The following is a 14,617-nucleotide window of genomic DNA, read 5'->3' on the forward strand; positions in this document are numbered from 1 at the left end:
TTATGAATTATTTTGCAACTGAATGCTGGTGTTAGAAAATCACTAAAGCTACTTTCAAAAAAACTATTAACCTATTATTCTTTTATAAAATGTAAATAAAAAAATAAAAAACTATGTTTCTGTTTTCAAAAGAATTTGTGGGTTTATTAAAGTTTGAGACACAAATGTTAGAGGTCACGGTTTAATTAACCAACGTCAGTCTGTAACAACAACCAGTACAGACGAACAAAGCTAAAACTTACTGAAGTAAAACTAACAAGACCACTACAGAAAATACTCTGCAGAAAAGTAATCAGCAGAAATCGATCAATAAACAAAATGTTTTTTAAGCCAAAATGCAAAATGTGCAAGTTCCAGCTCCTAAATGTGGATATTACTAGTTTTCTTTTGTGTCTTTGATAACAGACTGACTTGTTCCAGAATGTCTTTTTACAGTGTTGGTGAGACAAAACACATAATCTAAATATTTCAGTCTGAGCTTTGGGCATTTTCCACTGTTATCAGATATTTCATAGAACAAACGATTAGTCAGTTAATCAAGAAAACTACTGGCTGATTAATCTCTCATGAATTTTTTGTTCAGTTCTAATTTCTCTCTCTAAAGTTCAAATTTTACTTTAAGTTTTAGTCCTGGTTGATTTGCAGTTACCATGGTAACAGAAAGTGTGGTATAATACTACAGCCAACACATCTGGAGCAGCTCCTCTGTCAGAAATACAACAGAAGACCAACTGGTGTATCTGTTTACAGTGCAACCTAACAAACCTATGTTCTGAATGACTCCAGGGTGGAGACGAATCTATCACTAATGATGAGAACCACTATATCAAAAGGTCATTACAAAATGGCCATAAATAGCATCAAAAACAGGGTTTGATTTCATGAATATCTTAATGATTGTCTCTTTAAATATTAATATCTTATATTAAAGGCGTTAATGTACAGGAATAATATTTTTCATTTATTTTCAATTATTGATAAATCAAAATGTAAGCAGTATTACTTTAGCTGGTAAAAGCTTATTCTGAATAAAACATACAGTTTCAGTTGAGGACAACTCTCACACCTTTTACATCATTTCACATTCTTGAGAGAAATGATGTTTCACCAGATTACAACAGTGTTTATTGTGAAATCTAAATCTGTCAGACAAACAGGAGAAAAATAAGTTTAAAAAAAAAGAAGAAGAAATAAATTACACTTCTGACTTTAACTGAATGTGAATATGAAACTTTTTACATGGTTCAGTTTTCAGATAACAAACAGTCGCTGTATTGGACTGCATTACTTAAACTAAAGTACATAATGTAAGTGCAACAAACAGAACACACTCTGGTCTTGCAAATGTAGTCCCGAAACTGCAGGGATTAACAATATGGCAACACTACGGACTACATTTCCCAGTCACCCCTGTGGTCCCTCCCTCCACATACCTCTGGTGTGTGCTCACGCTGCGCTGTGGGGATCCTGCTCGGCACCAGTTGCCCCAACAGCAGCAGCGGCAGCAGCGAGGCGCACGGCACTAAAAGTTTCTCCACAGGAATGGACGAGTTTCAGAAGAGCGTTTTTCTTTTCTGTCTCACACCTACGACCCGCACAACAACACGGGACTGGATATAAGGACCGACTGTGGTGTTAAACCGTCAGATTTGGGATTTTTCTTTTTTATTTTGGTGATTTCTCACTTTGGATTGAAGATTGAACTACACAGGGGTGTTCTCTTCGTGTGGCCAGGAGGAAAAAAAAATGTGCTCCTCTACACAGCCTCGCAGCTCTGCAGGGTTTGTCGTGGTTTTTCTGCTGGTTTTGACTCTGCAGCCTGGATCTGGTGCTAACACGGGGACGTGCCCCCCTCCCTGCGCGTGTTTTGGGGAGCTTGTGGATTGCAGTCGGCTGAAAAGGGGCCAAATTCCAGACACGATCCCGGAATGGACAGTTCAACTGTGAGTCCAGTTAAAGAGACTTTGTTTATCTTGTAACTGTCATTGATCACCTAAATTTATCAAGTTTATTTCACGACCCCTTCACACCTCTGCTCTTTGAGGAGGTTTAGTTTACTGTTTTCCTTCAGATGGGATGATTTACATTCCTGTCGTTGTGAAATCGGGACGGGTTGTAAACCACATAAGGAATCTGGTGTTGCAGAAGGAACAACACTTGATTGACTAAGTTGCTTTGATTTGGTTCAGTCTGTAAAAACTTTCCTGCTTCACGTGAAGTTACAGGATGAAGTTGAGGAGCATCAGGAAAGTCTTATCTTTGCCTCACTTCTCCTCCTTAACACCCAGTCATTAATCTAGTTGTGTGTCTCTTCGGTGTGTTGGTTCTTCTGAAGACCAGCAGGGAAGCACAATGTGTGTTTTTACACATCAGTGTGCTTTTGTCAGCTCCTCCAAACCTCTTTATTCAAGTGTGGCCTCCAGTGCAGGTTCTCCGCTGAAATGAGGTTTCCCTGTGAATCACTGTAGTTGGTTGTAGCAGTAGTAATGGTGCTAGTATGTGTAATTGTAGGGGTAATAACAACGCTATTAGTGGTTTGTAAACTCAGTTTCCTATCAGGTTTCCTCACTCAAAGTCATCCATAACGTTTCGATTGCTTTGACAGTGTGGTCGCAGCCACAGTTGCAGTGATTGAAGTTGGTGCCTTCAAGTGTTGGTTCAGTCTTCAGATTTCAGCTTCACAGACCTGGAGGCCCTCGAAGCCATAAAAGCATAAATCAGATGCAGCACTGGACAGTTTCCTAAAGTAATATCTCCATGAGATGAAACGGGGCTGAGCTCGGCCTGAAGCCTGCTGGAGCTGAGATACCAAACACAATCTTAATGGCATGGTCCTCAGTGTGTTCTACTTTACAGATAATTATTCTTACGGGATTTTTATTGCCCTGCGTTAAGATGGAGTGCTTGGTTTTTATTGTCCTGTGTTAGGCGATAGAGCTTGATTCAGTGCCTGGTTGAAGCTGTTGAGTTTAGTTTTTCTCTTTCTAAAATGTGCTGCTCTGGAAACTTGACGTTGCCAGAGAAAACAGACCCAGCCTGAGCCTCATAACCGAGGCGGCCTTCCAAAGAAAAAAAAAAAAAAAAAAAAAAAAAAAGTTCCACATGGGGGGAAAAATTCTTTTCACTCTGGCATGCTAATTTACGAGTGGCTCTCCAGCACATCTTAAACCCCTTAAACCACCCGACCCTTTGTTTTCCAGCACCCCATTATTTCTGCTGAATTAGCAACTCCAGAGCCAGCGATGGTACTGATTAAGGAGGAGCGTGTAGGATTAGTTTGAAACAAACTCACAGCAAGAAAAGGGGGAAGGAGAGAAAAAAGAAGAGCACGAAGGGAAAGGATTAAGCCATGACTATCAGGGAAACAGGCTAAAGATTTAATGCTTTTTTACTTTTTACGGTTTAAGAGAGAGGCATTGGAGTAGTTTCATCTTAAAAACAATATGTTCATCAAAACACTACACCACCACTTAGTTTTTAAATAAATACGCAACAATACCTGTAACAACTGTTTCTTTCAGCAGGGTGTATACTGACTCCTTTGATAGTTTTACAAACATTTATCAGAGAAATTTGATGTTTTTTTTAGTTAAAGATTGTATTTTGTAACATCAATGCTCAGTGAAGAAGGCAGGAAGTACAAGAGGAGGTAGACGATATTAGGAATCTTAGCCAATGCTAATGTACCGTTAAATTCCAGGTTAGCCTTGAATTTTAGGAATTTGCTTATTTTAAAATAGGAACATAAACTGTTTTGTCCCTTGAGAATTGAAGTTTTACAAACAAACTTTTTTTTTCCAAGTTAAAGAACTTCAATTATTTGACCAGGTAACATTAATGCCAAATGAAAACGACAAGAAAGTACAAAAAGAGATAGATTTTGACCAGGAATTCTAGTTCTTTATAGCTAATGCTAATTTACATCAGACGTTTTAACTAGCTACTGTAGCTAGTAGCTGTAAACCAGTAAGCTTCAGTTTATCATTCCTCCCTTCCAAACATCATTAATTAAAAAGACATGTACACACTTCTATTTATGCTTTTGGCAAACTTTGCTCTTTGCTGTTTAGTTCACATGCCGTTTTTAAAAAAAATCTTTGGCTCCATCCATGAAGGTGGTGTAACTCAACCAATGAGATTTCTTCCTGCCTCTGAAAAACATTTATGGACCTTCATTTGAAAATCTGCTGCTCTGGCCCATTGTTATCATAATCTAAAGCATTAATGACAGCTCTCAGCCTAAAGAGAAGCTCATTCATTCACTTTTCAGTCCCTGATAAGAAAGTCACCAGAGCAGCAGATACAGGCTGAAGCCTGTACACAGCTCTGTGTGTTATCTCGCTCTGTTCAGAGGCTGCTTTGTGAGGGAAGTGGAAGTGTCAGGGCTACTCAGGGTTTATCTAGGGAGTATGATAGGACACCTTTCCCATATGGCCCCCAGCGCTGGAATCACAACAACAACACACAGCTGCGTGCTTGGAAAGAAAAGGAGGAGGAAGAGGGGGGGTTGGTGGCTTTAGCGAAGCAAGTAAAACTCTGGTTGAGTGGTTTATGAAACTTTCCACCAAAGAACAAAAACAGGCCCCAGAAAATCCGACAGGGGTGTTTCAGATGTATGAAAGGCGTCCCTCTCGCTTTTCCCGGCATTGTGAATACATTACCAGTTGTTAGGTTCTTCCCCTCCTCCCGGAGCTCCTTGATGGGTTCCAGATGAGGGAGGTAAGGAGAGGGAGGAGGGGTAGGGGGCGAGTAGGGTGTAAAAAAAAAAGAGAAGTGTCTGGCACCACGGTGTTGATCGTGCGCAGCAGCGTCAATAACTCCACCACTTTATGGCGCACGAGGCTCCGCTTGCCAGACTCCTTGAGCTGGTTTTCAGTCTCCTTTTCAAAACAGGGAGCAAAAACAAGACTCTCACCCCCAGTGAGCTGCAGCCAAGACTGCCTCAGTCGAGTCCAGGACCAGACTCAGTCAAGTTTGAGTCAGGCACAGATCCAAAGGGGGGATCAGACAAAATCAAGACACAAACCAGAGCTAATCAAGTACAACGCAAGACTATAACAGGCAACAACCAACCAACATACACATCCCTCTATATATACAAAGGATGAGGTCTAAAGATGTGCAAAATCTTAAAGGAGTTCTGATATAAACCATTCAACATCAATGCACAGGTAATGACTACTCAATACATCGATTGCTTGAGGTCTGAGGTCCTGTGCTTCAATAAAAAACTTCAAAATGCATTAAGTGCAAGGCAGAAAATGAATATAACACATACAAATATAAATAAAAGTGCATGTTATAATTCGGTTAGATTTGGTTTGAAGATTTTTATATATTAAAGTTATAAGAGGAAAGTCCAGACACCAGAAATGAGGTCTGGACTGAGTACTGAAACCTGAACTCCAGCACTTTTAATGACTTCCCTCCTTTAAGCACAAAAGAATCTCGCCCCTCAATAACTTATCAGCTTGTCTGTTTTGGCTTCTCAGCAGAGGCCTGGATATGAAGTGAGCTGTTTTGGCATGGTCCTACTTCTCTGTGTTATAAGGAAGGGGTGGAAAGCCAACACTAGACCTTTAACTTAAAACCCCATAATAACCTTTTTTGGGCTTGAATGTGAAAGCAGTTTGTTTTGGAAGTTCTTCTGTTGCTTTCAGATGTTACTCAGTTCAGTCTGAGACGGGCTCTGGTGTCTCTCATGAAGACCTCAGAGAAGTACTTTGACAAGGTTTATCCTGAAGTTAAATGCACTTTGAAACCAAAGTCACACCCAGTCAAAGAGTTTGTTAAAAAAAAAAAGAAAAAGAAAAGACAATGACAGTGGACTTCAGGTGACAGTGTCAGGTTTCTCTGTTTGACTTTGTGTCAGTAATAAATCTCAGCTTATTTTTTCCTTTTAATTTCATCACCGTCAATCTTGCAACATTTCTCTGAACCTTGCAGTTTAATTACAGTGACTTTCTTTGATCGACTTCCTCTGTTCACAGTGTTGAGACACAATAACACAGAGAATTTGTATGTAATTACGTTTGGTGTGCAGACCCAGATGGAAGACTGCAGCAGTTGAAAAATAGGGTCCATGGTGTATACTTTTCCCTTACTTTTTTCTTTTTTTTTCTTTCACAGGGACCTGAGCCATAACAAATTGCAGGTGCTTGACGGCACTTTGTTTTCCAAACTGCAACATCTAAGTGAAATGTAAGTTTGCCCTGTATTCTCATAGAGGAGCTAAGAGAAGAGCTTCCATCACTGTCCTACATCTTACAAACCTTTCTTTTCACTGTTGTTGCACACAGAAAACTGAACCACAATGAACTGGAGGCAGTACCTGACTTGGGCCCTTGTGCTTCAAACATCACAACACTAATTCTGTAAGTAAACACCTTCTTTATTCTGATTAACACCTCTCTGGACTCTCCTGAGTGTCTGGATTGTAATCCTCTGCCAGGGTTGTCACTGCTGGTTAAAATCGTGAGCTGAGAAGTGGTCCAAACCCCCCCCCCACCACCACCACCACCCTTCATTCCCTTTAGAGAGCAACCCCTTTGGCTGAGCCGGTTCCCAGACGGGCCAGTCAGAGACATGGCAGCCGGCCCCAGACGGGTCACGTGTTCGAAGACAAATGCCATCAACAGAAATGGAAAGGTTTTTTTTGGTGGCTTTTGCTTCTGGTGGTGTATTTTTAACCTGGAGGCAGTGACATGACGCTGGAAGGAAAGAAAACCTGTCATGTAAAATGACAAAAATCCAAATTTGGTGATTTGTGTGTTTGAGGTTGGAAGGACCATTACATGGTTCTGTTATGGGAACGCTGGTCAATCTGGACATAAGGCAGTTTTTCTTAACACCTTGGTCTATCTTAAAGATACGGAGCCCCTAAGGGGACATGGGAAAAAAAACTTTCTGGGCACCAGAAACTTTCGCGTGCGTACAAGAAAGCTCAGTGCCAACGCAATGAGCCCATATGGATCCATAAGTCAGTACATTAACACACACAAGCAGCCCATATCATGCTGTGTTAAGATGCTGGGGTGTGTAAATGCGCAGTGTGTATATGCATGTTTTTGGTGTGTATGTAAAGTTTTCATTGTGTATGTGGTTAATTTGATGTGTATGTGCACACTTTCATGGTGTTTCACCCTAATCGGCCTCCCATATATAAGCCTACTTTAACGTGCGCACGCGGAACTTTCTCGTGAGCAAGCGTAACTTTGACGTGCGCACACGAAACTTTCTGTTGCGCACCAGAAACTCGGATTGTTTTTTCCCCACAATTTTTTCCCCCCATGTCCCCTTTGGGGCTCCATGTAAATTCACCTCTGCTGCCATTCTGTCGAGATGAGCCTTTGACAACTCTGGAACCGGAATTTACATGACCATAAAAACTTTCACGTGCACACCAGAAACTCAAAAGAAATTTTTTTCCCCACAAGTTTTTTTTTTCCCCCGTATCCCCTTAAGGGCTCCATGCGCCATTTCAACCTTGACTGTTGTTCACTCAGGATCAGTATCCTGCAGATAAAATTCAGTACAAACCATTCGAAACCATTATCATGTTTCATCCCAGTCAGACTTTAACCAGAAGACCCTGCTTTCAGAGCAACTTCAGATATTAGTGTGTGAAACCTCAACAGTTTTGTTTGTTTTCTGTGGCGTGCCTCTCCAAAACCAAGCAACATGAAGTTATTGTGGAAGAATGTATCTGTCGTCTGGCTGGATGCGGCGTATTCCTCATCAAGCCCTGACACGACGCTGTGCGGCAGCCGCAGGGCTCGCAGCCATCAACAATTTGTTTGCACGTTTAGCGCAGGAGTGTCACCTCGAGCTATAAGTTTCGGCAGAGGAAGATTCGCAAGATGGTCGTTTTATTTAAAGCAGCTTTTTATGCCTCAGCTGTTATATTTGACTGTTATTATTTGAGGTAGACCTTGGAACACATGATATATCTGATTTAACCAAGTAAAAAGTATTGTTTTCTTCATTATTTGTTCCACATACAAAAAAAACACCTGGCGTGAATGGCTGCATTGTTCCACTAATGGTTAGAAAGAGGTCACTTGATCATTTTCAACTGCTATCTGTGGTGTCCAAGTGCCCTTGAGCAACTCTGTAATAAAGTGCAGAGTTCCTGCACTGATTCTCTTTTAAATTCCAGACTTTCTCCAAACCATAATTTCTTGATTTGATTTGAGGATGTTGTTCAGTTTGGTTTACTGAAAGTTGTGTCGTCATTGTGAACTCTTCCTTAACACACTCCAGATTGAATTTTTACTAAGTACAGAACAGAATAACACGACACCCAAAGCTAATGAACAACATGTATTAGGCAAAGGGACAGGGAGTAAGACAGGAAGTGTGTAGTTTGTGTGATAGCCAATGCTAATTTATGCTGAATTGCTTGGTGTCACTGAACAATATGTAAAGCGATGTAACCTTTGCTGAACCATAGTTGATAGTTGTAGGATGATGATAAATATAAAAGTACAGTTTGACAAAAGCACAAGGAGAAAAGATTTGTCTACCTAAACTTTAATAGCGTTAGCAAACATTAGCCACTGCTAGCTTCAAAAGGCTGTAAGTAGTAAGAGAATGATTTCAGACACAGTGTTAAATAGCTATTCTTGCTAATAGCTACAAGCTTGTTAACATGCTAATCCTGAAAAAAACAGCTGATGTCATTGTCATTTATGAAAAAGGAAGTGAATGACATTTATATTTAGATTTTAAGTTTCACATTTGCCATTCAAAGTTTAGCAATTCAAAAGTTGTGTTTATTCAAAAACTTGGTAACGTGAAATAACTGGAGTTTTGAATTGAGTAACAGGAAAAACTTCCTGTAAAGCCTTTTTCATCCCTATTAGAGTGAAGTGAATACAGACATCTTTTTTGCCTTTAAACCGTGTCAGCTGGTGAAGTCAAGGAGCATGCTGTGTTTCAAATGAGTAGAAAGCAGTAGAAGAAGAAGAAGAAACTGACATCCACACTTGCTCTCACTCACACTGCTGGTGTTGGCTGCTGCCCTCTTTGTTCAGATTAAGTGGCGTAGTGTGATTTTTCCCTCCAGTGGAACATTTTTCCAGAATTTCTCTCCCTCCTTCAGTTTCTCCGAGCTGGGAGGGTAGTAAAGAAAAAAAAAGACCTCGGGGTATCGGATACCACTTATTCAAACAGCCAGTCAGACATAGCGGCAGCTCTCGCCGACTCCTTTGACCTCGCAGCTCCGAGTAAAAACAAACGGCAATAACCCTGCAGCTGGTAGTAATTGAGTCGTGATCATCTTAATTAATTGAACAATTTCCCAGGAATTTATGGAGGGGGTAAACCCCACCGCTGCTAAATCCCTCTGCCTGTGTTCATGGGGGGGTTCAACAAATGACCTGGAGATTCCAGGTCTGATATAAGGAGGCGAACCTCTTCGTATGTCTGAGGAAATGGGAATCTTGTTGAAAATGAGAATTACAAACCAAAACGGTAGCCATTATAGTAATAATCCATGACATATTTATAGCACATATGTGTCCAGTAGGGATTTAACTTGGGCTGCAACTAATGAATATTGTTTTTATTTTCTGGTTATTTTTGATTGATCAATTTATTTTTTAGTCTGTTAAAAAATCCAAGGAGATTTCTTTACATTTTTTTCCAACCAACAGTATAAAACCCACAGGTCTTCAGTTTACAGTGATACAACAGAGAAAATCAGCAAATCCTGACATTTTAGAACCTTGAACCAACAAGTATTGACTTAAACTAACCCTAATTTTCAGTTGATCCATTAATCGATCAATTGTTTCAGCACTAGGTTCAAGCTTATGACAGCTTTTAGCTTTTGTTATGTGAAGAAGAAGAACCAAGTAGCTAGTCATTAAGAGAAAATTAAATGACGACAAGTCCCACCCACATCGTTTGATTGACAGGTGATCTCTGAGAGCTGCAGTGCAGAAACACCCCAGTACTAACAAAGAAAAATAAAAAAAAATTCCAATGTAAATGCATTTTTGTACTTTAAATAACTACCATAATCTGATGTGTTTTACAGCTCCTCTCTCATTGCACATAAAGGTCCTTCAGTTCACATATAATACGATCCGTGCTTCTCTCCACTCCGACAGCGAACCGTCGTGTTAAGATGATCAACAGTGAGATATGTGCAGGGTTTAATATGGCGTCCCAGCCCTGATTTTCATTACAGGCGCCACAGCAGAGAGGGGGAGTCATCAGATGGCTCCTCAAAACTCTTGTTCTTTTTCCAGTAGGAAATACCACACACACACACACACACACACACACACACACACAGAGAGACAAGCAAGACAGTTTTATTAAAAGCAACTTTCCAGTTAAAGAACTTCCCCCATTAAAAGCTCAACAACAACAACAACAACAACAACCTCATGCTGTATCACAGGATTCTACATAACAACAAAACTGTTGAGTGTGTGAATGTGGTCTATTGCTGGCAGGTATGTGCTTGTGTGAAACCCTCATCATATCAGTGTAATAATAAAAAAGAAAAGGCTGTATCCACTCTTATTACATTGGATGAAGCTTTCGGTAACATGCTCTCTGTGGTTGGGATCACTGGCTCAGCAGCATTTATTTAGTACCTGTCTGCTGCTTGTCTCCGTTTAAGAAGGACTACATATTTTATCAATGCCTCGGGCTGTTATTGACACATGCTTGGCCTTCTATTGACTTCCACTAACAGCAGCAAAGCCCCGCAACCACAGCCGTAATGACTCCATAATCACGTTATCTGCTAGCAAACTGGATGAACAAATTTGAAGAGTGTGGAGTTGAAGTGTTTGTGTGTGTGAGGAGTACTCACTCAGTGCAGATGTTGAGATTAAAGGGAGCTGTCTGGCCATGCAGTTACATACAGTTAGTTCATGGTTAAGTTTCTAAGGTGCACTGTGGAAAATATTTTTCATTGCAGAATGTATCTGAGAGGGCTGATAATGAAATAATTACTTGGCCAGGTTTCTGGAAGACAAACTTCAGGGTCCATCTCCTCGTTCTCAGGCAGGAAGTGAACAGCAGCCTCTCTCCTTGGCTCCACTTTCCCCCTAAGAGAAACTGGAAAGACTGGTTCTCTCTCCCCGGGAGGCCCTCCTTCTCTCAGCGACCAGTCAGGGGAACATGAAAACTGAGATACAGGTGGTGTGCAGTGCTTTTGTTTGGGACCTGGGGGCTGTGGTGCGTGGAAAGCCCTCTGCAAATCTCCAAACAAAAGAGCTGCCTGTGCCATTTTCATTGCAAACAATGAGCCAATGTATATTTGTAATGTTTTAAGCATATTTTCTGAATGGAGAAGAGAGGAAAAGTTATGCAGAAACAAATGAAGTTGAGGACTGTGTTTATACAGCAAACACCAAATCCTGCAATGATTTGATTGTATTCAAATTCATTCAGCCGGTTCAGTGCATCATAAAATCTCAAATTCATGCAATTTGGGGAAAGCTTGACACTTATTGTAGCTGCTGCCCCCACCCCCACTCTGCCAGCCCCCCAACCCACCGTATGTCCCTGGCACAGCACCAAGTTTGACTCAAGCCCCTCAGCACTGAGACATGCGCTGGCCGGTTTTATTCCAGCGTTGCCCCACAGTCCCGCCAAACTCTGCAGGCTGCTAGCCATTTTGGATCTGTGTTGACTGGTGAATCTGATCTTCTGTATGTTTGGATCAGAAGGTTTTACCTAAACGTGCTGTACTCCAAAGATGGAGAACCCCTACGTCTATGTACGATATATGAACCAGCAGTCAACACGTGTAAAATGGGTGAGAGCTGTCTCAGTGTTATCACATTCAGTCTTTGAATAGGTGAGACATCTCGATTTCACAGTGGTGTGGTGCCACGCTGTCTCTCACCCTCAGGTAGACGGAGGGAAAACAAAATCTGAGATCAGACTAAACAGTAGAGTCAGTGAGAGCCAAGGTGGGTGTAAACAGACAGGTCATCATACCTGATATGCATCCTTAGTGTTAAAAACTCCAGGTCTCAGTTCTATATTAATGTAGTGAAAGAATCAAAGCGCTCAGTCCACAGAGAAATGCACACAGCCTGTATTCAGAAACTGAGCCTTAAAACCAGCTGTCAGGACTTCTGTAACTTTGTGATGTCACAACAAAGCAGTCACTGCTCCCAGTCATGCTCCAAGGCCTGCCCACCTGGACCCACCGTCCAACCTTACAGGATTTGGTTTCGTGTTTACCCAAAATCTGCTATATTTGTATTCGATCACTCAGAAAACAGTCAGCCAATCAGAAGAGAGGCTCAGAGCCAGAGAGAGTTTTCTAGTTTGGTTTATAAAATATCAAAAGATTGTGAGAAATGCCTGAAAAGTTGTTTTCTTCAATTAACTGGTTTACTCCAATCATCAACAATCAAACCCAAATATTATCAGTTTATGATGTAAATCGTCATAACTGAGGCTGAAACACGGGAATGTTTAGTTCAAACAATTAATCAGTGAAAATCAAAATAGCTGGCGATGAATTCTTGCTGATTGACTCATGGCCTCCACCGCCGTCTGCACTGAGGCTCAGTTGACTGACAGATTCAAACAATCAAATATTAATGAAACCACATCCCAAATTAAACCCACATTATAAAATTGTCCGCAGTGTTTTCTTCAAGCGCTGTTGGAAAAAGAGTCAGAAAAACTAACATCTCTCTGGTCAGTAAGGTGTAGCTGGAGGGGGACTTTAACCATCGGCATGAATACTGAAAACGAGGTCTGTAGTCTGGTGCATTGGAGGGAATTTGTGCGCCCCCCACCCCAACTCTCTCTCTCTGCTGCCGAGTCTCATACACAAAGAGGGCACTGTATAGACTCTGTTTATAACTAAGCAGTCCCTGCACTGCAATTTAGGAGGCGTGCAGCTCAGGAAATTGCTGGCCTCTGCCGAGGCATGCTTTCACTGAGGGAATGGTATTCATCAGCCAAGTAATTGGCAGGTTACTTTTTTAAATACCTTGTTAGTAATTACCTTATAAACAAAATAACACATCTCTGAAGCGAAAGGTTGTTTGGACTCGGTGTGAGGAGCAGTCGCATTGATCACACTGACCGATTTGTGAGATGTGCAGCATCAGCAGGAAAAAAACAACTATGACAGTTTCACATTGGGTGGTAGGTTTTAGCTTCACAAGCACGTGAGAGATTGTCATTATTTAATACCTCAGGTTAATTGAGGGACTCGACTGTTTGCATATGTGGAAATGTGAAATTGGTGTGTGCCACTAGTCAAATACACAGTATTTTTGTCATTTATTGGAGCGATGCTGTCTGTGTTTTCAGAGCAAACAACAGGATCACCAGGATCTCTGTGGAGCAGCTCGGGCCCTTCCTCGCCCTGGAAACGCTCGACCTTAGCAACAACAACATCGTGGATATAAAGGCCAACTCCTTCCCTGCTCTGCCCCTCAAGAACCTGTGAGTGTCCACCATTCTGTTTGTGCATTTTTAATTGGTTAGTTAAGCATCTGAAGGAGAATATTTCTGTATTAGTGGCTTTAATCATGTGCAGGAGCCCACAACAAAGCAGTGCTTTTATCACGACATGAAAAAATGCCTTTCACTGCCTATAGACGTTTTTTTTTTTAGCATCAGCATAATACGTTATTCCTGGAACGTATGTAGGAAACCTCTCCTGTGTTTAATGAAGCTGGAATTAAGTTTTTCATCTGACTTCACATGTCAAAACCAACCTTAAAATCTCTCTGTCTCAGGTTCCTCAACAACAATCGGATCTCATCGCTGGAGACGGGCTGTTTCACCAACCTGTCCAGCAGTCTGCAGGTTCTCCGGCTCAACCGCAACCGCCTCTCCACCATCCCCGCCAAGATCTTCCAGCTGCCCAACCTCCAGCATCTGTGAGTTTGCTGCATTCGCACATTTGCATTTCAAATCATAATTCTGCATCTTATGCCATGATCTTCACTTCACTTCTAAATGATGGGAGGGAACTGAAGAGTAATATACCCAAATGAAAGTTCAGTTAACTTGTCTATTAAACAAGTTTTAATATTTTTTTCATGTACTAAGAGACATTGTGGCTTTAAATTTGTATTTGTATTTGCATTCGTTTTGTATCAGGCCCTGAAGTTCAAACCCTACAGTTCACTACTCTTTCCTCCATTTTGAGTTTATGCTCTGACGCTGCGTGTGCTGTGTGTGTTTCAGAGAGTTGAGCAGGAACAGGGTCCGCAGGGTGGAGGGCCTAACGTTCCACGGTCTGCACGCTCTTCGCTCCCTCAAGATGCAGAGAAACGGCCTCAGTCGCCTGATGGACGGAGCCTTCTGGGGCCTCAGCAACATGGAAGTCCTGTAAGGAACTTTACAAACGATGCGCGTCAAGTTTGCTTCTTCCAGATGTAGTATAAAGTCTGATTTTGTGTGTGTGTGGGCCTGCAGGCAGCTGGACTACAACAACCTGACGGAGGTGAGTAAGGGCTGGCTGTACGGCCTGCTGACTCTGCAGCAGCTCCACCTCGGCCACAACGCCATCAGCAGGATCCGACCTGACGCCTGGGAGTTCTGCCAGAAACTCAGTGAGCTGTGAGTCCGCTTTTTTTTTTTTTCCTCCACCTCCCTCTCCACCACCCCACCA

At 41.6% G+C, this 14,617-nt stretch overlaps 1 protein-coding gene across 1 annotated transcript in view; it reads left to right on the plus strand.

The window, feature by feature from the left end:
* Nucleotides 1-1,523: 1,523 nt before the first annotated feature.
* lrig3 (leucine rich repeats and immunoglobulin like domains 3) overlaps nucleotides 1,524-14,617 on the plus strand; it is a 28,956-nt gene continuing 15,862 nt past the window's right edge. Inside the window, exons 1-7 of the mRNA XM_022749396.1 lie at nucleotides 1,524-1,943; nucleotides 6,130-6,201; nucleotides 6,300-6,374; nucleotides 13,306-13,440; nucleotides 13,737-13,880; nucleotides 14,191-14,334; nucleotides 14,422-14,565. Of these exons, the coding sequence (XP_022605117.1) occupies nucleotides 1,747-1,943; nucleotides 6,130-6,201; nucleotides 6,300-6,374; nucleotides 13,306-13,440; nucleotides 13,737-13,880; nucleotides 14,191-14,334; nucleotides 14,422-14,565 (911 nt within the window). The 5' untranslated portion in view covers nucleotides 1,524-1,746. The remainder of the gene's footprint in view (nucleotides 1,944-6,129; nucleotides 6,202-6,299; nucleotides 6,375-13,305; nucleotides 13,441-13,736; nucleotides 13,881-14,190; nucleotides 14,335-14,421; nucleotides 14,566-14,617) is intronic.

Source organism: Seriola dumerili, unplaced genomic scaffold, assembly GCF_002260705.1.
Source record: "Seriola dumerili isolate Sdu_G_001 unplaced genomic scaffold, Sdu_1.0 BDQW01000138.1, whole genome shotgun sequence".
Lineage (NCBI taxonomy): Eukaryota > Metazoa > Chordata > Actinopteri > Carangiformes > Carangidae > Seriola > Seriola dumerili.